The following is a 24,790-nucleotide window of genomic DNA, read 5'->3' as shown; positions in this document are numbered from 1 at the left end:
GATTTTTAATAGATTAAACTGTTTAAGACATATTATTGAATAAAAGGAATCGGATAAAATATTACATTTTTATTAAAAAAAACTGCCATTTTAGCCTTTTTAACGTCAATTTATAAGTGCCCAAATATTTTTGAGGCCGGCTATATATAGTTTTACATTTTGTACTGGATTTCTTTAACATCGGAGGGACAAAGTCATTCACATTTTTACAATTTTAGGAATTATTCTTAATTAACAAGGTGAAGTTTGTAGAAGGTAAGAATGTTGCGCCAATTTACACGTTTTACACAATGTATTATACCTTTTTCCTAAAAGTAAATTTCTAATTTTCACAAACTAATTAAATATCATACACCAATCATATGTCAATTTGTTTAAATTTTATCATTTATAAAGTATCAGAGAACAAATAAGAAAATATTAAGTAGTTTCAAATTCAAGCTATATAGAAAATTGCTACGTTCCTGCTCGGGTTAAATGCTGTATGTACATATGTAAATATGTATGTATGTATGAGTAGCGTACTACACTTACATACTATACTTGACTCTATCCGTAATCGTTAGTTCACGTTGTACATCCGACGAGTTATGAATTTGAAAAGCACATAGAAGTATAATAATTATTTATTATTGCTGTTATAAATAAGTAAAGTCACACTGAATTAAAAAATATAAATATGGAATCGATAAAATCAAATAACGTCGGATTATCATATTTAAAGACTTATAATTTTCTACAAGTATGTGGGTAAGTATTATTACTTTCCTCGCTTTCATTAAATTATAATGAGATGATTATAAGAAAAAACATTTTATTGCTATCCAAGTTTCGCTAATTAACATTTCTGTAATTTCTGTTATAATTTTCAACAATCTAATCTTCATTGAAAAGTATGTTTAATAACTTTGAGGTAAAAATAGGTATTATAGAGAATATTGTTAAATATATTTAAATAGTTATGTATGTTTGCAGTTGGAGTTATATACTTCATAAATTTATGGTGCATGATTTTTCTTCTACACCAGAAGCAAATTTGTGGGAGAATGTTAAATGGCCTGTTGTTATTTTTCAACATGCTGCTCTTTTAGAGGTAAGCAATAATATTCATCTTGGTTTTGTTCATAAAAGATTGCTTAATAAAACATATCTTTATTATAGATAATCCATGCTGCAACTGGTTTAGTTAAATCAAACCCTGTACTTACAACTTTTCAAGTATTTAGTCGTATTATAGTTGTGAGTGGTGTATTATTGGCAACTCCAAATAATTATGCGGCGTCATCTCGTGGTCTTCCATTAACCATCTTCGCATGGTCAATAACGGAAATGATTCGATATTTGTTTTACTATATGAATCTCAATGAATTCAGTACTTATTTTCTCTCATGGCTAAGGTATGTAATTTAATCACATCATAGATTTTTTATATAATAAATAATATCTATTTATTAAATATTTTATTTATTAATAATTTTAATTATTACAGATATACGTTATTTATTGTATTGTACCCAATAGGTATAACTGGAGAATTATTATGCATATATTCAGCTGTAAATTATGCAAACTCTCATCCAGAATTCTGGAGTTACAAACTTCCTAACTCATGGAATTTCATATTTAGTTATTATTTCTTTCTTATAACTATTATGCTATCGTATATTCCTCGTATGTTTTTGGAAAATGCATTGCTGTACCATAACATGTATTGATTATATAATAATTTTTTTTTCTTTATGTTACAGTTTTCCCGCAATTATATTTACATATGTTTGCTCAAAGACGTAAAGTTATAGGAGGTAAAACATCCAAGAAAGCGAATTAATGTAAAGGAAATTTTGGTATATTTTATTAATACTTTATAATATTTATGATAAAAATAAATATTACAATATATAACATGACTGTTCCTGATTTAGAATATCATCTGGAAATTATATACTTTGTAATGTATTGTAATCCATTATAAGCAAATTATTACATAGTTATAATAACATTAATAAGATTAAAACAGTTATAAATAAAGATTAAATTATAGGAATAAAGATTAAAATTATTTAATTATGAATCAACTATCATAAAATATTAGACATTTTTAATAACATTTAAAATTATTTGATATAATTTTTATTATGAAATACTCAATTTCTAAATTCATGAGTAGAAAGATCATCTGTAGTATCCCCTCCATTTATGTATATACCATGCTATCATATTATTAAATAGGATTTACTAGTTAGATAATAAATATCATGTATATCAGTTTTAAAAAATGAGGATTTTATATTATTTACATTATTTATAGGAATAGCTACTCGAAGTAATACTTATAATTTGCAAAAATATCATCCACTATATATATGTAATAAAAAAACGAAATACAAAATCATAAAGTATTGCCTCTATGAGTTTAATCGAACGCGAGTCATTTGATAACCTATTCTAATCATATATTTACAAGTAAATATATGAATAACATTATTTCTTTAGTGTGACAACGATAGTAATTTTACTTAACATTAGTTGAAGAAGTTACACGAATTTAGAAACATGTCCGAACGCAATGATGACACGGAAAAAGGTAACGTTTTCAAACTGTCATTTGTCTTACATAATGAAATTCAATTTTTCTTGTATATCAGTTTATAATCTTTATTTAATTGTTTAATAAAATTCACAAGATTAAATTTTCTGCCTCACTACGTACATTTTTTAAAAAGCAAAAACTTCAATAAATTTTCAATTGAAATCCTTAATTTCATAACTTATAATATCGAAACATTATTAAATGACAAAATCAGAATCTTTTATTATAGTATTATAGTTCTTACTGATTTTTTATCTATTTACTATAATTCAAATCATTTATCTAATAAACGCAGATGAGTGAAACATGATGACTATAGAGGTTAACTGTCATCCACAAGAGTTTGAAACCTTATTAATTAAATAAGATGGTAAAATGAATTAAGTGAAATTATTGTTCTACACTGATTGTTATAATCTCAGAGTAAATTTTCATATTATCGTAAAATGTTTGGTAATTGTTAAATAACACGTGTCTTTATTGAGTTAAAATTTTAATTATAACATCATGATGTCTGATTGCAGTGTGTCAAAATGTTTCCGCAGTTCATTTTTCCTTTAATTAGCCGTCAGCGGCAATTACTCGGCCAACAATTCTGGCGAAAATCTGCATTTATGTATTTTTATTACAACGAGTACAATGAATTTATTTCTTTAAGTAATTTATCTAAATGTCTTTGTTTCCTACACTAAATTTATTATTTTTTTATTATTTCAAAAGGTTAAGAATGCATGTTGCATTTTTAAAAAATAGGAACTAGACAGTTGTGATATATAAATATGTAACAAAATTTAAACTATTTAATTTATTCTTATTTGTCAAATTGTTTTGCTAACAAATATTACATTCATTTATAGCGTTAATCTGTATATTGCTATATATATTGTTCATTTATTTGTATCAGAGAAGAAATCAAATGAGGAGGCTACAAACAGTTCTTCAGAACAAGAAGAGGTAGAAGATTCTGATATGGAAAAGATTCGGAAATATTTGGCACAAAAGTTAAAACTTTTTGATTCATCAGATTATGATGAACAATCGCAGCAAAAAATTCTCCGTGAACTTAATATAGATGGAGTGGTAGATTATATAAAAGAAACTGAAAACTGTAAAATTATTACTATGGCCGGAGCTGGTATCTCCACATGTATGTTTTAAGAAATATTCCTAATCTTGAATTAGTTGTATATCTATATATAATCTTGAATTATATATATTAGGTATATTGCACAAAAATACTTCTTTTATTTTTTATGTTTTTTAGCTGCAGGAATTCCTGATTTTCGATCACCATCAAGTGGTCTTTATCACAATTTAGAGAAATATAATCTACCTCATCCTCAAGCTATTTTTGAGTTAGATTTCTTTATGGAAAATCCTGAACCATTCTTTATGCTTGCAAGAGAATTGTTACCTGAAGGTTTTAAACCTACACCATCCCATTATTTCATTCGTCTTTTATGGGAAAAAGGACTACTTTTGAGACACTACACCCAGAACATCGATACATTAGAAAGAATGGCTGGTTTACCTCCTGAAAAATTAGTAGAAGCTCATGGTACATTTCATACTGGTCGATGCCTTAAATGTAGAGCACCATATACTCTTCCATGGATGAAAGGTACAATTTTTTTCTTCTTATATATATTTTTTAATGTTACAGTAAGATCATAATTGTTACAGTTGAATACATACTTTAAACCTCAGTACCTATTTTCAGAAAAAATTATGGAAGGTGTTATACCAAAATGTGAAGAATGTAACGAAGGTGTAGTAAAACCTGATATAGTGTTTTTCGGGGAAATGTTACCCGAACGTTTCCATTTCCTTATCGATCGGGATTTTGCACAAGCAGATCTTTTGATAATTATGGGATCAAGTTTGGTAGTGCAGCCTTTTGCATCTTTAGTAGATAGGTATGTATTATTGACAAGTATCATATTGTTTCCCTCATTCTCCACATTCAATGAATTATAATTTCAATTTCTTTGAAGGGTGCGATCCAATTGTCCGCGCTTACTTATCAATAAAGAAAAAGTAGGTATGCAAGATCGCCTATCGCGACTTTTAGGATTGCGACATGGCTTAATCTTTGATACACGAAGTTCTCATGGCGGTCGTGACGTTGCCTGGTTAGGTGATTGCGATACTGGCTGTCAATTATTAGCTGAAAAGTTGGGCTGGGGCGTACGTTCCATTAAATTTAAATTATATTTTTAGTGTGCTTTAAACTCAGAAATATGTCTTATATAAATCTATTTTCTATTTTAGGATGAATTAAAAGATCTTATAAAAAAAGAACATGAACGTTTAAGTGCAGAACATACCAATAAGGATTAAGCTCATCAATTGTATTATTACAATGTAAATTTAGTTGTTTAGATTACTTGGGATTTAATTTTGCTGCTATTTCTTTGAGGACGAAGAAATTATATAGATGAATAATATTTTGCTTCAAAGGAATTGTAAAAACATTGTTTAGGATGTTAAACATTTATCATGACGATATTGAAGAGTCATTATTTTACTTGTATCTATGTCATCATTTCTTTCTATAGTATATTATATTAAATTAATGGTGAGAATTATAATTTTTGAACAAGTAATTTTTCATACAATTAACATTTGATAGTACATTCATGTCATGGATATATCTTATTAATAATAATGTTGATCCATTACAGTAATGATCGCTCAATGACATGTAAATAATTTATTTCCTCATATAGTATATAATGATGTTATGCAAATAAATGTGATTTTTGGCAGTTGAATTATATGTATAAATAAAAAAGAGTAAAACATACAATACAATACAAAATTCATTTCATATTAAAGGGTTTCACGGTTACTTCCTGAGCTTCCTGCTGATGTAACTTTCCCGCACCTACAGCTGTTGCAGCCATGGGTTTACGACCGCTGTATTTTATCTGTAAGTCGCAAAATTATTTTTACAAATATGTATCTCAAACATTACTTAAATTATTAACTTACTAGTCTGCCACATAAATTTTCGAATCGAGGCTTGACAAAATTCCACGCTCCCATATTTTGCGGTTCTTCTTGACTCCATATGAAAGCTTAAGGAAATATTTATATTAATATTTTAAAATATATTTAAGCAATTTATTTCGTATAACTTACTCTTGGCGTATTTATATCTATCGATCTCTTGCAATAATTCTTGAATTGGAAAAGGGCATAAACTCTCGACTCTAATAATTGCTACATTCTTTTGATCTGCACTTTCTCTAAAGTTATCAAGAGCATAATAGTGTTTACCGCTCACAAGGATCACTTTTGTTACTTTTGATTCTTCTACCTTTTCATCTCCTGTTAAATTATTATTTATTAAATTATTATTTTATTTCATTTGGAGTCAAATATAGCTAAAGGAGGAAGAAAGATGAAGAGAAAGAGAGAAAGAAGTGAGGGAGAGGTCATTTTTTTTATTGTATTCAACATACCTATAACGGTCTTAAATCTAGTCTGTGGTTGCATATCTGTTATCGGCGAGGTTGCTGCGATATAGCGCAGCAATATTTTCGGAGCCACTATTATTAAAGGTTTTCGAAAATTTCTTACCATCTAACGGAAATAAAGGCAATTTATTACATTAAAAATATAATTAAGGATCTATTAGAATAAGGATCTTACTTGTCTCCTTAATAGATGAAAGTATTGAGCCGGTGTCGTAGGGTTTGTCACACATATGTTAACACTATCACCATCAGGTTTATCTTCGTTACTGTCCGTAAGTTGTAAAAACCTTTCAAGTCTGCAGGAACTGTGTTCAGGACCAGCGCCGTCGTAACCATGTGGCAAAAGTATCGTTAATCCGCTATTTAGCATCCATTTTGCCTCACCACTGGTTACAAAAGTATCGATCATGATCTGTGCTCCATTAAAAAAATCTCCAAATTGTGCCTCCCATATCGTTAAGGTAGTTGGCATAGCTATACTCATGCCATACTCGTATCCTAAGACTGCTTCTTCAGACAGAATACTATTAGCTAACTCTAATTTTCCTGTTTGCCTCTCGACCATTGAATTTAATGGAATATGTATATCTAAAATCATGATTGATGGTAAGACTTTTATTAATTTATGATTAGAATCATTTCGTAAATACCTTCAGTGGATTGATCAACAAGCATGGCATGTCTATGGGAAAAGGTACCACGACCAATGTCTTGCCCGCTTATTCTTACATTATACCCTTGATACAATAAAGTTCCAATTGCCAAAGCTTCGGCAGTAGCCCAATCCAAATGTTCACCACTCGCTATTTTGTTTAATCGAGATTGAACGTGGCTTTTCAATAATTTGGGATGAATTATCTATTGCATGATAAAATAGTACGTTCAATTAGCTAGGGAAAATGAGCAGCATTTATTGTATAACATATGTTCTCACCGAGTCATCGTCAATGTGAACGCTCTTTTCGGCAACGAACCTCAATAGGCTTAAATCAACTCCCGTGTCCCACTGTGTCACGCTCGCATCAGCCTGCTGTATTTTGCTCCACAAGCCTGCAAAATACGTAGGTTGTGGGATGTATTTATCCGCTTCATCCAAACCTTGATTCAATTTGGCCTTGTGATCTTCGATGATATTTTTGACATTTTCCATTGAAAGAACATTGTCCTTTATTAGTTTGTCTAAATATCGATCTGGTACTGATCTAATTGGAAATAAAATAAAGTTAATTCGACACATCCTATTATTATAATTGAGAATTACTTACGGACGGCTATGTATAATTTTATAAATAACAGGATTTGTAAAAGCAGGTTCGTCTAGTTCATTATGACCCCATCTCCTGAAGCAATTCAGATCCAGAAAAATGTCCTTCCTAAATTTTCGTTGATACTTGAACGCTATTCTAGCAGCTCGGATAACCATCTACGATATTTGAAGATTAAAAAAAACTACTAACTAAATATATATATAGAAAGAAATTAAAATTCTATCTTGTGTACTTCAGGATCATCTCCGTTTACATGGATCACCGGAGCGGAGATCATTTTGGCTAAATCCGTGCAGTATCTCGACGATCTACCTCTGGAGGCTGGAGTTGTAAAACCTAATTGATTATTGATCATCAAGTGAACTGTTCCACCTATTTCAAAATGAGGAACTGCGGATAATGCTAAACATTCTTGGTTAACTCCTTGAGCAGCGTAAGCTGCATCTCCGTGAACCTAGGATAGAAATTGAAATAAGTTCAGTACATCGATTTGTTTCCAATTCTACTTTAAATTTTGTCTGATTAATTATCAAATGTCTTACTTGAATATTTAACACTTTATCGCTCCATTGAGCGTTCGCATCTTCACTATATGCTCCGTCTTTATTTGCTTGCATCATTCCTCGAGTTTTTCCCATGGAAACAGGATTCACAGCTTCCAAATGTGAAGGGTTTCGTAATACCGTAACATGGAGGCTTTTCTGATTAATGTCGAGGTTTGTGGAAGATACAAAATGACTGATCACGTCACCAGTTGCGTTCACGTTATCCGGGAATTCAGAGTATCCTCGTAGCTGTCGAAATAATTTTTCCGGTGGGAAATTCAACATTCCCGTGAGAAAATTTAGTCGACCTCGATGGGCCATGCCAATTACAATGTATTTTAAATCATCTGCAATTTCATTTAATTGAATATACATAAATTTAATCTTGAATCGATAAAGTATAGATAAAGAGATGATGCGCGTAGTCTTTTTCTAACGATACATTTTTATTTACCATTGGCACATAGTTTAAAAAATTCATAGTAGAAGGCCATCATGCTCTCAGCGCCCTCGCCACTGTACCTCTTAAAGTTCACGAATTTGATGGCCAAAAATTGATCGAAAGTTTGGCTCTTCAACATTTCTGTTGCGATGCCGATTCGCGTTTCGTCCGTCACGGGTTCCCTTGAACTTCTTTCTACGGTCTCCGCGAACCACTCTCTTTCCTCCTCAGTCTGTGTAGACAGTAATAGAAATCAGGTACTTATACAGATCTTCTACAAAGAAATGAACTAAATAAATAAATATTCTACTTATTCTAATAGAAGATTGCTTTAAATTTATTCATGATTAATTACATATTACCTCCAAGTAGCTAAATTCTACTCCTATATGGCCAGTGTATGTCTCGTTCAAAAATTTTAAAGCCTCTTCTACTGTTCCTTCATTTTTCCCCATTGATAAAATCCCCCTGAATGGAACTTTATCATTCAAACTTAAACCGAATCTCTCTAGTTTCAACTCTGCCAATGGCACTGGTTTTTTTGTCGCAACAGGATTTATATCAGCTTGTTTATGACCATATTCTCTATAGGCGCTAATCAGTCTGTAGAAGTTGCTGTTCTTTGATCGTATTTCCAGGTACTCGTTTGGTACTAACAATACGAGGAAGAATAGAAAGAAAAATAATGGTAAAAACCAGTAGTTAATATTTATCTTTGTCCTATGTGTATGTTAAATCATTTTTATATTATCGCGAAACGTTATCGGTTACTCTCTTGCGTAATAATAAAAATATTCCAAGTTGCGTTTATTATCTTCACCCTAGATTAGTACACTAAGCTTTTTTATATTAATTACAAGTAATATGGAAGTATACTTTAAGTAATATGAACATTGCAATAAATATCTCGATATTGAAAGGAATATATTAAACGCATAATAACTTCATAAAAATATATGATCAACATATTTATATGAATTTAAATGAATCATATTTAAAAAGGTTAGTTTTCATATTCTTTTATTATTTAAAAATGGAATTCAGATATGTCGAGTTCTGATTATATTCGTACTATTTTTTTAAAACTGGACGATAGGAATTTGAACTTCAAATTTACTGCGCATGCGCGATGCGCACATAGGTAGGAGATTTTCACGCAACTGTTGGGCAGTTGCTTGGGAGAAAGCGGGGAATGTGAGTGTTGTGCGTGTGTTCAAAGTTTCAGTTTGGTCTTTTGTGGTTAAAGCGCGGTGATTAGTGTGATTTCACGTTTTACTCTCATGCTGAAGACATGGATAACAAAATCTGAGGATATGTGCAAGGTAAGAATAATTTATTTCATAAAAATATGCATTTTCTTTCTCAATTTGAAGATGCAACGATGAAACATATTAATTCTCACTAGCGACACAACGCGGGAATATTAATAGTTAGTTTTCGAATTCGAATTATGAGTTTGTTCGTTAAAACCTGTCACAAATATCAATATAGTATCGAATTCTAAATTTTTGTCAAAATGCTGGTTAAAATTTGTATTATTTTTTTATTTTTTACTTATTGTTTCAAACAAGAGGAAAAATAATATTCGAAATACCTTCAAAGTGTTTTTGTGGCCTTGGTCTGTATCCATAGACGCCATTTTCACTGTTATAGAGTCGCGTACAGGTTTTTAATCGGTAATTTATAGATCTCACAGCTGGATGCTTGTCTGCCCATTGAAAGCATGGGTGTTTGGTTCTACAAAATATTCGAAGAGATGCGTGCATTCTTGTTTTCGCTACGAAATCTACAGCTTAACTGGCAGTTCTCCCTATCACAGCGCCCAAGTGAGTTTAACACTCTTACCTCCCCCTCTTTCGATAGATCATTATTCAACGTTATCTGTTTACTTGAGATTGTTGATATCATAAATATGTATTATGAACGGTCGACATATACAAAACGATATTTATTTCAATAACATTTCAATAACAAAATTTATTCAATGTAACGAGTATTGACAAATACAAATTTCGCTAATAAGAAAATATGTCGTTTTCCATATAAAATTATATTTAAATCCAACCTTTGTATACATGTCATTTTTTATTGCTCTCGTTTGAACATGTCGCAAAATTACATTCTATGTTTTTAAATATATAAACAGAAATTTTGATAAAATTATATATCTGGATAAGCAGTTCCTATCAGATCGTTTCCTCTGTACTTAAATTTATAAGTGACAATGTTGAACCTCGTTCCTCCGAGAGACACCGGGCAATTTCCCTCTGGTCTCGCGTAAAAGCACACTGTGTACAGTGCCATCTCCAGTTCAGGCGAGGTACCCACGAATAGTGCCGTTACCGGTTTGTCGTATCCGCTATATTTCGTTCTTATTTTGACGATAGATGCTTTCTGAAAGAACGAACACATACAAATATAATTGGTAACTTTTCATGTAATATGAGTCATAGTTCTCTGGAAATACCACAAAAGAAACAATAGACAAACGTCATTGTACGAATGATAATAGGTGCTGGAAGTGGAATGGAATCCATTATATATTCATTAACAACATTTTTCATTAATGAGCCTATTATTAAATAGAAAAACCTCCCATTTTTTGAAAAATAATTTATCAAGAAATGATCTTACGAAAGAAAAAAATAATTTTGATAGAATAAAAATTAACTCACATCTCCAAGGTCAACTTTGTTCAAATATCCAGCATAATTTGCTTTTCCACTGCTTTCCTCTTTGCTATAAAAGATCCAATTATGCAAACCAACTACTTCGGTACCAGATGGCACACTCTTAAGTTCTGCCATGAAAACATGCTCGAAACCTGAGCTACCAATTTTTCCTTGTCCTCTAGAGAACAAGTTAAACCATATTTTTCTTAACGTGTCTTTATATTCGTAATAATCCTTGCGAATTTGTCCTTTGTCCGCTAAAAATCTCATAGCGTAGGACATCACGTTCGTGCTGAGGAACGTGTCTACAAGGAGACTCTCTTCTTGTCTCTGCAACGGGCTTATGTGTTCATTTACATTGGTTTCCGGTTTGTAATTATCATAGATCGATATCACTCTTTGAATCGTGGGACCTTGGTATGCTTCTGCGTTTATCGTGAACAACCTGCAAGTTGAGGTTATTTTTATGGAATCTATAAAAGAACATGGCAAATCAAACTAGTCTGTAGTTACACGAACTATACTATCTAGAAATTCAAAGAACCATCAAATTAGAATTCTAGTGATGTCTAAAAAAATGTTTTTAAAATAGATCCTCCTGATGCCTAATGCTTTTCTATCAATCTTCACCTATTCTTGCTGTAGTGTATAAGAACTCTCTTGCCTCCAATATTTTTAATTTGTATTTTAAAAGCTTACGGTTGTGGTGCGTCATCTGCTGTGCTACTACTGCTTGTTTTCTTCTGTAGATTCAGCGTGATATATCTGTTCGCATTATTGTTATCCTTAATGAAGAGAGCCTCGGAAAGTTTCTCCAAGTCTTCATCAGTGATAGTGTTTCCTTTGCTAAAAGTAGGATTACTAGAATAGGTTTTCTTATTTGCTGCTGCTGTTCCTGCTACAGCTGCTCCTGCTAGTGCACCACCTGCTAATGCACCACCTGCTATTGCTCCTGTGGATGGCCCTGTTCTTCCAGGTTGAGTCGGTGTCGATGGTCTTGGTTGAGATTGACCTATACCTGGTTGGCTTGGATAATTTGGCTGATTTGGATATCCAGGTCGTGGAGCAGGTGTAGGTGAGTTCGATCTGCTGCCACCACCAGCAACATCAGCCCAAGTTCTTCCAGGGGAGCCAGGACTTCCTGGTGCATTAGGAGAACCAGGACTTCCTGGTGCATTAGGAGAACCAGGACTTCCTGGTGCATTAAGAGAACCAGGACCTCCTGCTGCATTAAGGGAACCAGGACTTCCCGGTGCATTAGGAGAACCAGGTTTTCCTGGTACATTAAAAGAACCAGGACTTCCTGGTGCATTAAAAGAACCAGGACTTCCTGGTCTAGATGGTGCTGGCGTTGGACCTGGTTTTAACGTTACGAACAACGAAGATACTTGATTGCCTCCAGCTGCAGGTTGATTTGGAGATGGTTGAGGTTGTCCTGGCACAACAGCTGGCTTAGAGCCCGGTGTAGGTGATCCTTGAAATAAAAGAGTATATCAGGATGAAAATTATTTTCTTCCACATATTAGTATGTACCTGGTGTTTGTGGACGAGGTTGAGGCTGAGGCTGAGGTTGTTGTTGAGGCCGTGGCGATGGTGCGTTTCCAGGACTCGCTTCTGGCCTGGCACCTGGAACACGTAGCCAAATTAATATTAATAAATCTTTATCAATTGTATCTCCTTCTTGCCTACTAGTATTACGACAATTTATACCTAGCGATAGAATTAATTCTCCGTAACATTATATATGTATTTTATTCTATTTTCCGTATAAAATCGTCATTAAATTAATTTGTACCTGGTGTTTGTGGCTGTGCCATGCCTCCAGGTACAGAGTTCGGTTTGGAACCTACAAAGTTCACCAGGTTAATTCTCACAAACTCACACGTTTAAGAAAATTATCTAGAAATTCTATAACATCGATCAATTAACCTCCAGAACTTAATGCTGGTCCTTCACTAGGTAATTTCGGGGATTGTCTTCCTGGTTCTCCAGCCCCAGTAAGATCAACAGCCCAGTCCCTGTATCCTTTACCAGTGTTACCACCGAGTCCTGGATTTCCTGGTTTCGGTGCCGGGAAATCGAGACCCACTTCCGTTCCTGGGTTAGGTCTGCTTGGTCGAGCATTTTCTTTTATCTTTCCTCCAGTCGAAGTAACTCCGATCGCTAATCCAGGGTCACCTGCTCCAAGAACAGCTGATCCAACATTCGTTGGACTTCCCGTAGGTTTGTTTGTTACAGGTGTTACACCTGGTAGCGCGTTTGGTTTTGTTTGTGCTGGATCTGCGACTGTTGGAGCAACAGTTGTGGTTGTGGTTGTGTCCTTCTTCTTCCAGAATTTCCATCCTGCTTCTGCGTCGCCTAGAAATTTAATTAAAATTAGAATGGATAATAATGGCTGGTAGGAACAGGAATTTCGTGTGATTATTTAGCAATTGAGAGATTTATTGCTATAGAATTGTAAATAATCACACATCATTATTTTGTCCGCAGATTTTATAATAAAAGTTCCCACAATGAAAGATCTCTTCTTTGATCTTCAACAATTTGGAATGGTAATTTGCATGGAAAAATTGTAATTAAAAATTAAAAATATGTTCTGAATCACTTGATAGAAAAAGATCATGACTACTTGCTTGAGATGTCGAATAATAATTACTTAAGATGAATAATGTTGTATCGATATGTACTTATTGTTTCTCTCTCTCTCTCTCTCTCTCTCTCTCTCTCTCTCTCTCTCTCTCTCTACATATATATACACATACACACACATATATGTGTATATGTATAAAAGAATCGAGATTAAGAGAATTTACGTCGTTGATTACATAGTTTCAATTCTTTTTCTGTATCGAGTCTCTGTTATGTGACTTATCTTAAAAATACTAAAGTTGCTCTGAAATCCCACATTTTTGTCCCCGATTTCAATAATAGTGTAGTATAGTTATGTGTGAGCATGAACTCACGATAACCTTGACGATATGCAGAGGAACGAAATAAGCATAACGGAATATTTAGCTGGAACTCGAGATCACGTAGTTTGGTTGCAGAAGATAATAATTTTTTTAAACAACGCTTTTCTAAGATTTTTACGTAATAATTGTTATTGTATGTTATATAATTTACCTAAAATATTTATCAGTTTCTATATATTTCTATATTTATTTCTGTATTCACGATTATTTAGTGAACACGATTGAAGTAATACCATTGTATAATACGGTCTTATTGAACTAAGTGTTTTCTCGGAAGAGAAAGTAAATAACAAACTACGTCAATCATCAAATTCTACAATATTTCGAATAATATCAACTTTTCAAGTTACTTTTCTAGAATAATAAATTCATTTTTACGCAAGTAGGACACAACTTTCATTCACTCTAAGCGATTCGCAACTCGGAAAACATTAAACAGAAATCTAAGTGTAGTCCCCTTCACTTTCGCAAAATTTGCTTTGTTTCCTTGACATCCTATTCTCTTAACACCTATTACACACAGGTACGTACAAACAATTGAATCTCTCTAAGAACGTTTAAAACAAATTGTTTATTTCTTCAAAAATTCATTTCAGGAAAATCAGCAGAAAATAAACATTTCACTTACCGATAAATATCAGAGACAAGCCAAGTATTAAGAAAACAGCGGGCACACTTTTGATATTCATGGTTCTCCGATGATCGAAACGATCCTGAGGATCGTTTTCCAACGTAATAGAATCGAGAGCGTCGAGGAGCTACGTGGGCGTTTTAAGACGAACTGAAGCCTTACCGCGCCGGAATCAGCCACTTCCAGCCGATTATACTTTCCTCTTGCCTTCTCCGCCTCTCATTGGCACGTCTGCAAGACTCTAGTTAAGGTCGTTGCACGGTCATCGCGTCTATTACAGTGAAAAGAATCGATTTTCTTGGAAGGATGATGTCAGCCCCTGATCTTGACTCTGCGTTCAATTTCACGATCCTTCGTTCGACTGCTGGTAACTGGTCTCTTCGTTTTGACATTTACAAACTGATTAAAATGTGTCTTTTGAACCATCTTGTTTGTTTGTAGATTCTGTAGTGCTTTTGATTGGTTCTATATTGCTATTAAAACTTCTGTTGAGTCAGTTGATGATGAATCTTCTTGTTATTTAGATTTATTGACACAGCGATGACGATCAGCTTGTTGAGAGCGGATGACGAATGAGTTAATAAGGTTCGGAAGATAACAGGCGATTCGAAATCGAGTTAAATTAGGAAATCGAAAGTAGATTTACTAGCTGTCGGTACACGCGAACGGTTGCTGTAGAAAGTGTCGGAAGTTTGCCTTGTGAGTTTGAGAGATATTGTACGATATCTGTTAGCCAATGAGCATAGACTAGTTTTAGTTACAATGAAGTTGTAGCAAATTTTAACAATATAGAAAAATAAACTTTGAAATCTCAGAAATTTACACAATTATATGATAATGTTTAGGAAAGAAAAATTTATTGTTCATTAGAAGAAATGATACTTTATTTGTAGAAAAAATATGTACATATTTACACTCCGGAGTTTTCCGATAATCGCGGTCCGTGACAAACAAGTTTACCGTTTAATAACATTTAAAGAAATGCTTTATTACACATGAACGAATAACATCCTGTATGTCTGCGTCTAATATGAATCAGTTATTTATTTCTGATTAGACTTTAGAAATTCACTTTATATATGTGTATTATATGTTATACATCATATATTTATATTAAAATACACTGAAGAACATGTTTATAGAATGATAGAAATATTATTTTTGCATCGAATTTCAGATTCTAATCAGAGGAAAATAGATGACTGCCCATAAAACGAGAAGAACCAGTAGAGTGATCATCAGCTTAGAACGAAAGTTGTCCCATCCGACTAGAACGTATTTTTGTGGTCTTCCAACATTCTCTATATCCAAAGAAGACTAAAACGTAACAAGATTCGTAAAAAAACAACGAAACAAGCAAATTATAGTCACGATTATCCCATTCCTTACGTCATCTTCGTCGATGTCTTCGTTTTCCTGTAGTCTTTGGGTACTTAAATTTTGATGCATTTGTGTTGCTTTGCTTTGAGTGTTCTTCACTTTACTAGGACCAGGCTTCGAGATAGGTATCTTGTTAAATTGTGGCGACTTCGAAGATCCAGGATGATCAAAAGCTGTCAGTCTAATAGCTACTGTGTTTTCTATACCTCGTAGTTTATTCGACTGCTGATTTTGCACACTCGTAGTTTCTTTTTTCGACGATTCACTCACTGTTGCATTCTCCTTTGTCACGTCACTTTCTATAGATAGTGTTTATTAATTAGAAAGACAGGTTAAAAGTTTTTTAAACGAATTGTAAACAATTCATAAAAACGGGAATGTCCAAACAACTTAACGGTCGTTTCTATAATGTTATGTTTCTGCATCGTAAAATGTAACTGGTTAGGGCAATTATAAGTTTCTCGAACGAAGGAACTGGATATTTATGCAAAATCATGTTTCACTTTCATATTTAAATTTCTCGTATTATGCATAAACGTCAATAACTAAGAATATATAAATAGTTAATAACTAGATAATATAATATTTTAAATGTCTTGTTTTTAATTTAACTGTAGAAACTTGTAATTTTGTACTTTACGATTTCTATAAAAATATGACAGTTATATATATATGTGTGTGTAAAATTTTTGTAGCTTACCTTTTCCGGGATCATTCTGTTGTGAAGTCCCGCCCTGAGGATCTCGAATGTGAGACAAGAAGCTCTCCAAATATCGCGCAATCGTTCTCTCTTTTTCCCGCTTCAGATTGCTGGCTAGGTGTATTTCCGTCGGTGCATCTATCACGGGACTCGAGTGGAAAGTCGCTAAGGCAACGACAATACTAACTTCCAGACGTTGAACTTTGCTCCTAATCGTCGGACGAGAATCCTCGATCTATCTCTTGTGCTGCCAAAGAAACAGAGATTAGATAATAAAGTTGAACAATACTTGTAACAGTAGATATTTCTCCAATGTCTTAGTACACTCTAAAATATAAATTATAATTTAAAGAATTCATTCTGCTCGATGCATATTAAACAGATAAGGTTATATAGCTTTGGTAAAAAAAAAATTCCAAAAAAGAACTCAATTAATTCATCCTTGTTTGCGCATGAAAGAGGAAGAAAAAAACAATTCTTACCTTCGTAAACATTATACCAAAGATCCTACGGACTTCGTATGACTCAGATACACCGAGGTATAAGCATAAAATGTCACTTCGAAGGCCGCTTGACTCAGGTGCGAAACACAGCCTCGAGATCGCGGGGCATTAACTGTGTTTATCGTCCTTCGTCTTTTCTCTTCTCGGATCGTCCGTCGATAAATCTTCCCTGAGAATTCTGATCGTATCCGTACTGGGCAGGTCGTTGGTAAAAGCACAGATTCCGCTGGTAGAGCGTCATATATTCGCAGATAACTTCGCGTGGAATATGCAACAACTTTTGCATGCGTTATCTTTGACAGGAAGCGATTATAAGTCTCGAGTTCAGGTCTAGTCTAATATTTAATTGTTTTGTAATTATTGTCTTTGACGGTCTGAAAGACTAGATGGATGAAAATCTGGACGATTAAATTCCCGATAAAGTTGAATTTCTAAGTAGGTTTTTTATCGGTGTTGATGAGAAAGTGATTTTGATGTTATCTAGTTAGTTTGCAATGGAAAGGAGAATTACAGATGTTTGTACATGTATCAGTTATTAAATAAGATTTCGACAATTATCGATAGCAAGATACGTGGGCAAGATAAAATGATTTCAGAAATTTTCTGAAAGATAACTTTATTAATTTACTTTTATACAAATACTTAGTAAAAAATCGTCAATATTATATAATCGAATACCTTCTATCAAACATTTTACGTATAACATTATAAAGAGATTAGGAATATATTAGTGTAATACAATCGCAATAATTTTGTGATAACTATTAATTTAGTTAAAAGGAAATATTCAATTCGAACAAATATTACAGGGACTAGTATCATTTCAATTTTATCCTCGCGGACGATTCCTTTGTACATTACAAAAGTTTCTCTAATTTTTTCTATGTCGAATGTCTCAACACTGGGAATTTTTTCGTCATTGAACCGATAATCGCGAGTGTATATGCTCGCATAAATAGGAGCCTCGAGATACTCTTTACGCAACTCGAACTCTGAATTTCTAAAACTTTCTGTCCACAAAAGAGTACACGTTTCTTACATTTCCATTTGCTCGTCGAGCAAATAACATGATTCTTCCACAAATCCACGATTTTGAACACTGAATTATTTATTGCTTCGTGCAAGGACGGATTCATCGATAGGAAATGGAGAATTCAACCAAAGTATCAGAATTCTACAGAAAAATCTTCCTTTCTCTCTCCTCACATTTCTAGCTTTCTCTTATACTTCAAAGAGTATCTTCTTGGACATCTTATCATGTATCTACGTTACCGAAGGTAAAGGATTGCCCAAATTTTCCTTGTTCGCTTCCAAATGGAAGAATATCGGCCATCCAAGTTTCTCGGTGCCCTTAAATGCTTCACAAAATCTGATATTGGGCGAGAAACGTGTAGACGATTATCCAGACAACCAGAGCGACGATTACTGAGATAAGGAAGATAGTTTTGAGAAAGTGCCAAGGGCTTTCCATTCTCGATTCCGCGCGATTGGCCCAGCTCTTGCAGCCGCCGTTTCTGCACGGAATACTCCCTGGCTGCACGGGCGTCGACGTCGCAACGGTGCTCATCGGAGGCGTCACCTTCACCTCACCCAGTTCCGTTTCTTCTGCATTTTGGACCTCGGTCTTCGCCAACTCGAACCTCGATGGACTCTCCATCTGTAATACATCGAATAGTGGATAAAATTGATCAGTAAATTATTCGAAGCTATTGGATATTATCAAAAGTGTTATCGTGACTTATGTTTGTCACCAGATAACGATTAATGTTATTTCAGCAGTAATAAAGCAGTTGTAATCTTAGACTGTTAATTGAGCTAAAGTTTTCTTCGTTGCAGGCTGTTTCAGATAGCGAATTTATAAGGATGGGAATAAAAGAAAAAGACGGCAATGAAAAGGGGAATCACTACAAGAAAATAAATACTTAATTTGTGTATTTAAATGACTTGTTTAGCTGTTCCTAATATAGATAGCTTCGATATTATTTCACTCCCTCTGGAATGAGAGATCTAATATACATATCTATATAATGTGAATTGTAAAATATTTGGGACTCTATTATTAACGTTAGAGAGTTTGAAATGAAAAAAAGGTATTAATTCAATAACAATCTCTATTTTAAGCCAAACGGAATACGTATAATGCGGTTTTGGTATAAAGTCAAGTTAAATCAGATTAGCCACCACAATTTCCTATTTGTCAAACAGAAGAAGCAGTCCAATTTGGAACACGTTTGTATATTTTTATCCACCTAACATAACATAACGGTCCGCTCAAATGTATGCTAATTGACCAGGCCTCCACTTCTTTCGAAAAAAGTTAGAAGAAAGGAGCCGAAGAAAAAAGGATCCAACGACATCTATAAATATTCAGCATGGGTAGACGCCGTGAATAGAATTTGTAATAAATTGAACGAGCCTGAAATGCAACCAGCGTGACGATGCAGCCACTCCAAATTATTGATTATTTCACAATTGTGCTCGATTGTGCGGAGGAACGTGTGCACCGCGTTTCCAATGATTCTTAGCGGCAATCCACGACATTCCTTGCTTCTTCAAGTTTTCCATTTTCATATATAATATAGAGTAGAATAGTACGTACGCATACTAAAAGAGAAAAAGAAAGAGAGAAGAAGAGAATCGATGCAATTTCTCATCAAGAAAAATAAACAAGAAAAAGTCTCGAGACATTTTCCAGAATACAAAAGTTCTCTAGAAAATTAATTGCAAGAAAATTGGGAAGATGTGATATTGCTCGATCAAAGGCCATGTGGGTGAATGTACTGAAATATCCAAATGGTGAAAGGGTATGGAGTGGGGACATTACATGTGTCTCTGGAATTCGAATCTTGGGAGGGAATAAATCTTGCTCAGGCTTTGGTCCTGTCCCATATACCAAGCCCATCATTCTGTTGACCTGGTTCAAGTATGGATAATCCCATATGGATCCGGGGGATGGCACGATCACCATCTGCCAACGATATTATTATATATATACATATATATAAAAATCGTTAAATTTATTCAATTTCGGTTTTTCAATAGTATTTCTATAACGCTATGTTCTATGTTATAGAATTTATATTTAAATATTGCATTTTCTTAAATTTTAGCACGTTACAATAATAAAATAATAAAATACGTGGCAGCGTATTTTTTTAACAAACGCAAGGTCAAACTTATTATAAATCGTTGAGCGTCGCTTTTACGACAATCTAATCAATATTCGTAACTGCCAACTACCGTAAGTGAAAAATTGTGTTGAAAATTTTGGTTGCGTTTATTTTTTTCATGCATGTTACGAACTTCCTCCTTGAAATGGTTTTGTGCACTCACGATAACTTTCACTCGATTCTACAATGATCGGGTCCTCGACCAGGTGAACGAAATAGAATTTGCACGAAGTGTTTTCGAAGCGGAGACGAAACGTCGTCGTGTAAGAATTGATTAGGTTAACGATTCATGAACTCTGTTTAACTTCATCGAGGAGATCATACCTGGTAATATAAATCTTTGTTTTTTGAACTGACTTCGAAACGAATTAACTATTCCTACTCGACATTTCTTACACGAACACTAAACCCAAAATTTATGATATATATAAACTTTATAGAACAGATACTAGAAAACTTGAGAAAATAATTAAAAAAGTAGAGACTTTTTTTAAGGAAAGAGTTATGATGAAATCAAAGACTCACGTTATCAAGTAAGTAGCTATACTTCCTGGTATGACAATTCCCATCGCTGTTCATATTTTCAAGTAACTATTCAGTGGCACATTATTACTCGTTAATCACAGATAAATAGCAGAAATCCGATCTAATAAAGCTATCAAAACGTCTAACTAATTGACGTTTAGTTCCTGAATGAGCAACACGCGTTTCTTAGACGTGTAAGCAACACGAGACGAGGAAAGTTGTAGTTTATTTGCCTGCGACACCGAAGGAACTGACCACTTACGTCTATCGGGACCCACTATCAGCCTTTATCAATCCCGACCCCTGATCTTTCGTTATCGAACCACTACTCTAGTGTAAATGTCGATGAAACGTTGCTAACCGGCTCGTAAATCGTATAGAGGAAGTTCAATCGTTATGATAGTATGCACTTAATTAGAGTGTTTACTTTCCATAATTTCTCATATCGCTTAAATGGTGTATGCACAGTACTATATAAGCGATATGAAAAATTACGTAAAATAAATACCGAATTAAGGTATTCTTACGGAATGGTACTTTTTAATTAAAATATCAGAATTTTAAACGCGACAATAATTTATTATGCAATTATTATTTATGAAAATATTACTGTGCTAAAATGCATTTTTGATATAAAGGTGAAAGTAAATTTTTAATACAACTCAAAAATTCATAGGTCAGTACCGTGCGATGATCTTCAGAGGTACAAAAATTCACGAATTACCACGGTACCTGGATGCAGAATCGAAAGGATATAATATGGAAAAGATTCCACGTTATTGGAATAGAAGAATTGTTACGTGTACAAATGCGCAACAGGTCGAGGATGTACCAGCAATAATGATAAGTAGAATTCGTTGCGTAACCTGGTGAGGCTCATATTTTCAACAGGTAGTCAGAAACTTCGGTACACGAGAATCGAGAGAAGAAATTGAAAACCGTCTTATAAAACGTACAGAGAAATGGAACATTACCGCGATCGATCACATTGAAATTTAACCCTACAGAAACGTGTTGCTTGTTACAAACTAAGACGGGCAGATTGAAGTTTGTCGAGGAATAATTCATAAATCTTATTAATTTGTTTCCCCTATTTTTTTCTAATGTCATCACTAATCGATTTCTCTTGCTTTTTATTGGTCAGTCACGTTAGTTCAATGAACTCCGATGACTAATTATTAGAAGTGAGATTTCGTGGAAGTGAAAGTACGGTAAGTTTGCCTCTAAAAGTATTGACGAACGAAAGTAGCTGCTTCACAAAGAATCTCAAGGCTACCGCTTAAATCACGATGTTTATCGATGTTCTTAAAAATCGTGAACATGCTCGTGTACGTACTACATAGCTTCGTGAACGATGCGATTAAATTGTTTGGATCATTCCGTTTGAAAACATCATAAAATAAAAAAAACATTCTTAATATTACATCGACGATCGTTTCCTTATGACAAGACGAGATGTAATTATGATTTCGCATATCCACAACTACGTGATCCAAGGTTATTCGGATATTACAACATGCAAACATGTTTAAAACAGCATCTTCGTTAAAACACTATTATTACTGTGATTATAAAAACTATCATCCTTGAATTTTAACGCTGAATAATTATATGAAACTCGTGTTGACAAACTTATTTGCATAAATTTATTTAAACATGTTGGAGGTACTTGTTTAGTTCTTTCAGAGAAATTGTATATTTAAGGATCGAATAGATCAGATCAAAAAAGATTTAAGAAATTTTAAATGTTCTACGAAACACGTGTTCTCACCTGTTGAAGATGCCAAGTGTGCTGAAAGAAACTCTTGAAACACTTCATGTTGAATGCGACATTCCTTCGCGTTTATCAATCACTATATTATCGCGATCATCTAATCTGTTGGTTATTGCTGGTCCATTCTTCTCTATCTATTTTACGATTTAAGACTCACTTTTGATCTGACACGATTGTACATCCGCATAATTAGGTCACTCGCGTTATTTACAATGACGTTCGATATCGTGGAACGGAAAATTTTTAATTTCCCGATATTTAGAATATAGTTTATAGTAATAGATTACTACAAGTTGTTATCGAATTAAGAGAAAAAAACAGAATTATTTCCAACAGTCATATGAGTATCAGATGATTACAAAATGCAATCGTATCTGTACGAGTGATCGCAGGCGAAAGTTTTGAAGCGCACGCGTCGGTGCGCGCTCGACAACTAATGAAGTTCGTGCCGATAGTGGTAGAAGTTATACGAGACAGAATTGTCGTTTGTTAAAGTCTATCCATCGTACGCTTGTCGCTTGTGACATGCAGAGAAATGACGAAATTGTTTCGTAAAGTCTTACCATATAACGAGAGATTACTTGCGCGGTGAATGCCAAACTTACTATTAATTACAATATTTCAAAATTGGAAAAGAATTATAATAAATGGTACGATAGAAGTAGCTTTCCTAATGTGCATAGTATGATTCTTTCTATCAGTGTTAAATTGGATAAATACATATACAATTATTTGATATTTACAGAGGTTGCAAATACAGTTTATATAAGTACAAAACGTGATAAATTGAACAGTTTCTTTTATTTTAATTGAGGCGCAAATCGATGCACGTTGTTTATAATTTTAAATAAATTAGTATACTAAACAAAACAAAAAATTAAATACATAATTGGAAATAACGTTAGGTAAAGATTTCTATTTTTTAATTTCGAAATTAGCGAATGTAGGTTGAGATATTTCTTGCTCATTTCGAAACTCCGCTTTGTCTATGGCTGATTCAGGACTTCCGGTATATCGAAGCCAATTTTTCCTATAAACAGATATACATATAGAATAAGGTCAATGAATATATCTGTTAAAATGTTTTAAAGAGATAAAAACTTACATTTCTTCCACTTTGCTTTTCGATCCTTCAAGACGACCAACAACTGTACCTTCATGGGTATTCATACACCATCCTTTTAAACCTAATTCGGTCCCACGTTTTTGAGTATACTATATCAATAAAAATGATAAATTGTTGAAAATTGTTTTTGATCGTTCATAGAAAACTGATTTACCGATCATACGAACATGGACATACAAGTACGTGTTACATTTATAATTCAAACATAAAAAATCAGTTTTTAATTTGAAATTTAAAAAATGTTAGATACATTTAATTTTCATTTTAAAATGCTGATATATATATGTATATACTCATAACTACATAGTAACTGTTTCACCTGTCAGATGTCAGTTCTGTACTAAACAAGCCATAAAACTTGTAGCGTATTTCTTCGTGATTTACGTTAATTATTAACCGTTACTGGGTGCGATACATTACTTACCTTTCTAAAGAATACGCCTTTAAAAAAGAAAACCTGAGATCAGTATCATCATGATTCTATTATAGGGAAATGGTTACTTACCTTGTACTCTCCCATAAACTTCAAAATCAACACCAACTAACTGTGACATTTTCGGATTTGTATTTTGCGATGTTATCACTGATAAAAACGGCAATGTGATAAAAAGGCAGAGAACAATTGGAAGGTACAACTTGATTAACATTCAATCATTATTTGGAAAAATATCTGAATGTGCGTATGTTATTTCATGAGACGATAATTGACTAGATGTCGCCAGTTGAGATTCTATCAGCTGTTCCGGTTGGTTAATAGCGGTATCCTTGGAAACCACTCCTGATGTGTTTTAGAGCGAATTAAACTTAATTTGAATTTTAAGTAGGGTTGATACAGACGCAGTTCATATTTTTAAATCCATATGCTCAATTTGAATCAATTCCTGCATTAATACACATTATGTACGATAGAGATAAACATTGCAATAATAAAGAACAACATACTTTTAAATAATAAACGTATATATTTATGCATTTAGATTAAAAAATAAGTAAATGCATTAGTTTATATT

At 33.4% G+C, this 24,790-nt stretch overlaps 7 protein-coding genes across 13 annotated transcripts in view; 3 read left to right on the top strand and 4 right to left on the bottom strand.

Moving 5' to 3' along the window:
- Window positions 1-205: 205 nt before the first annotated feature.
- Window positions 206-1,904, top strand: LOC132908532 (very-long-chain (3R)-3-hydroxyacyl-CoA dehydratase hpo-8). The gene is made up of 5 exons (XM_060962597.1): window positions 206-750; window positions 976-1,093; window positions 1,162-1,397; window positions 1,490-1,671; window positions 1,749-1,904. Exons 1-5 carry the CDS (start codon window positions 680-682, stop codon window positions 1,826-1,828), a joined length of 687 nt encoding a protein of 228 aa, XP_060818580.1. The 5' UTR covers window positions 206-679; the 3' UTR covers window positions 1,829-1,904.
- Window positions 1,905-2,384: 480 nt separating this feature from the next.
- On the top strand, window positions 2,385-5,427 carry LOC132908521 (NAD-dependent protein deacetylase sirtuin-2). 4 transcript variants are annotated; one of them, XM_060962579.1, is made up of 6 exons: window positions 2,385-2,584; window positions 3,495-3,737; window positions 3,855-4,211; window positions 4,311-4,506; window positions 4,585-4,777; window positions 4,862-5,427. In XM_060962579.1, the coding sequence occupies exons 1-6, from the start codon at window positions 2,554-2,556 to the stop codon at window positions 4,928-4,930; spliced, it is 1,089 nt and encodes a 362-aa protein (XP_060818562.1). In that variant the 5' UTR covers window positions 2,385-2,553; the 3' UTR covers window positions 4,931-5,427. The 4 variants fall into 4 exon arrangements, with proteins under 4 accessions (XP_060818562.1, XP_060818563.1, XP_060818561.1 ...); XM_060962580.1 differs by lacking the exon at window positions 2,385-2,584 and adding an exon at window positions 2,869-3,013; XM_060962578.1 differs by lacking the exon at window positions 2,385-2,584 and adding an exon at window positions 3,077-3,247.
- On the bottom strand, window positions 5,289-10,193 carry LOC132908501 (2-oxoadipate dehydrogenase complex component E1). 3 transcript variants are annotated; one of them, XM_060962530.1, is made up of 13 exons: window positions 9,922-10,193; window positions 8,690-8,979; window positions 8,340-8,559; window positions 7,883-8,232; window positions 7,573-7,794; window positions 7,338-7,495; window positions 7,007-7,274; window positions 6,723-6,930; window positions 6,248-6,660; window positions 6,058-6,178; window positions 5,735-5,923; window positions 5,585-5,670; window positions 5,289-5,520 (listed from the first exon to the last, which is right to left on the bottom strand). In XM_060962530.1, exons 1-13 carry the CDS (start codon window positions 10,091-10,093, stop codon window positions 5,413-5,415), a joined length of 2,805 nt encoding a protein of 934 aa, XP_060818513.1. In that variant the 5' UTR covers window positions 10,094-10,193; the 3' UTR covers window positions 5,289-5,412. The 3 variants fall into 3 exon arrangements, with proteins under 3 accessions (XP_060818513.1, XP_060818515.1, XP_060818514.1); XM_060962532.1 differs by lacking the exon at window positions 9,922-10,193 and having other exon boundaries at window positions 8,340-8,598; window positions 8,690-8,825; XM_060962531.1 differs by lacking the exon at window positions 9,922-10,193 and having other exon boundaries at window positions 8,340-8,601; window positions 8,690-8,823.
- LOC132908523 (cell growth regulator with RING finger domain protein 1-like) overlaps window positions 9,495-24,790 on the top strand; it is a 42,255-nt gene continuing 26,959 nt past the window's right edge. Inside the window, exon 1 of the mRNA XM_060962586.1 lies at window positions 9,495-9,649. The gene's annotated coding sequence lies outside the window, so the exon portion shown is untranslated. The remainder of the gene's footprint in view (window positions 9,650-24,790) is intronic.
- Window positions 10,362-14,960, bottom strand: LOC132908505 (endoribonuclease CG2145-like). Of its 2 annotated transcripts, XM_060962545.1 has the most exons (8): window positions 14,600-14,960; window positions 12,929-13,357; window positions 12,795-12,845; window positions 12,533-12,625; window positions 12,324-12,473; window positions 11,699-12,269; window positions 11,003-11,444; window positions 10,362-10,721 (listed from the first exon to the last, which is right to left on the bottom strand). In XM_060962545.1, exons 1-8 carry the CDS (start codon window positions 14,658-14,660, stop codon window positions 10,488-10,490), a joined length of 2,031 nt encoding a protein of 676 aa, XP_060818528.1. In that variant the 5' UTR covers window positions 14,661-14,960; the 3' UTR covers window positions 10,362-10,487. The 2 variants fall into 2 exon arrangements, with proteins under 2 accessions (XP_060818528.1, XP_060818527.1); XM_060962544.1 differs by having other exon boundaries at window positions 11,699-12,473.
- Window positions 15,458-21,275, bottom strand: LOC132908543 (uncharacterized). Its single transcript, XM_060962612.1, has 6 exons — window positions 20,881-21,275; window positions 20,010-20,153; window positions 17,165-18,842; window positions 16,683-16,929; window positions 15,992-16,281; window positions 15,458-15,919 (listed from the first exon to the last, which is right to left on the bottom strand). The coding sequence occupies exons 1-3, from the start codon at window positions 20,932-20,934 to the stop codon at window positions 18,546-18,548; spliced, it is 495 nt and encodes a 164-aa protein (XP_060818595.1). The 5' UTR covers window positions 20,935-21,275; the 3' UTR covers window positions 15,458-15,919; window positions 15,992-16,281; window positions 16,683-16,929; window positions 17,165-18,545.
- LOC132908540 (acylphosphatase-1-like) lies at window positions 23,437-24,516 on the bottom strand. The gene is made up of 4 exons (XM_060962609.1): window positions 24,286-24,516; window positions 24,205-24,221; window positions 23,760-23,869; window positions 23,437-23,684 (listed from the first exon to the last, which is right to left on the bottom strand). Exons 1-4 carry the CDS (start codon window positions 24,425-24,427, stop codon window positions 23,570-23,572), a joined length of 384 nt encoding a protein of 127 aa, XP_060818592.1. The 5' UTR covers window positions 24,428-24,516; the 3' UTR covers window positions 23,437-23,569.

Source organism: Bombus pascuorum, chromosome 7 (assembly GCF_905332965.1).
Source record: "Bombus pascuorum chromosome 7, iyBomPasc1.1, whole genome shotgun sequence".
Taxonomy (NCBI): Eukaryota; Metazoa; Arthropoda; class Insecta; order Hymenoptera; family Apidae; genus Bombus; species Bombus pascuorum.
The sequence above is the reverse complement of the archived record's forward strand: the minus strand, read 5'-3'. Positions and strand labels throughout refer to the sequence as shown.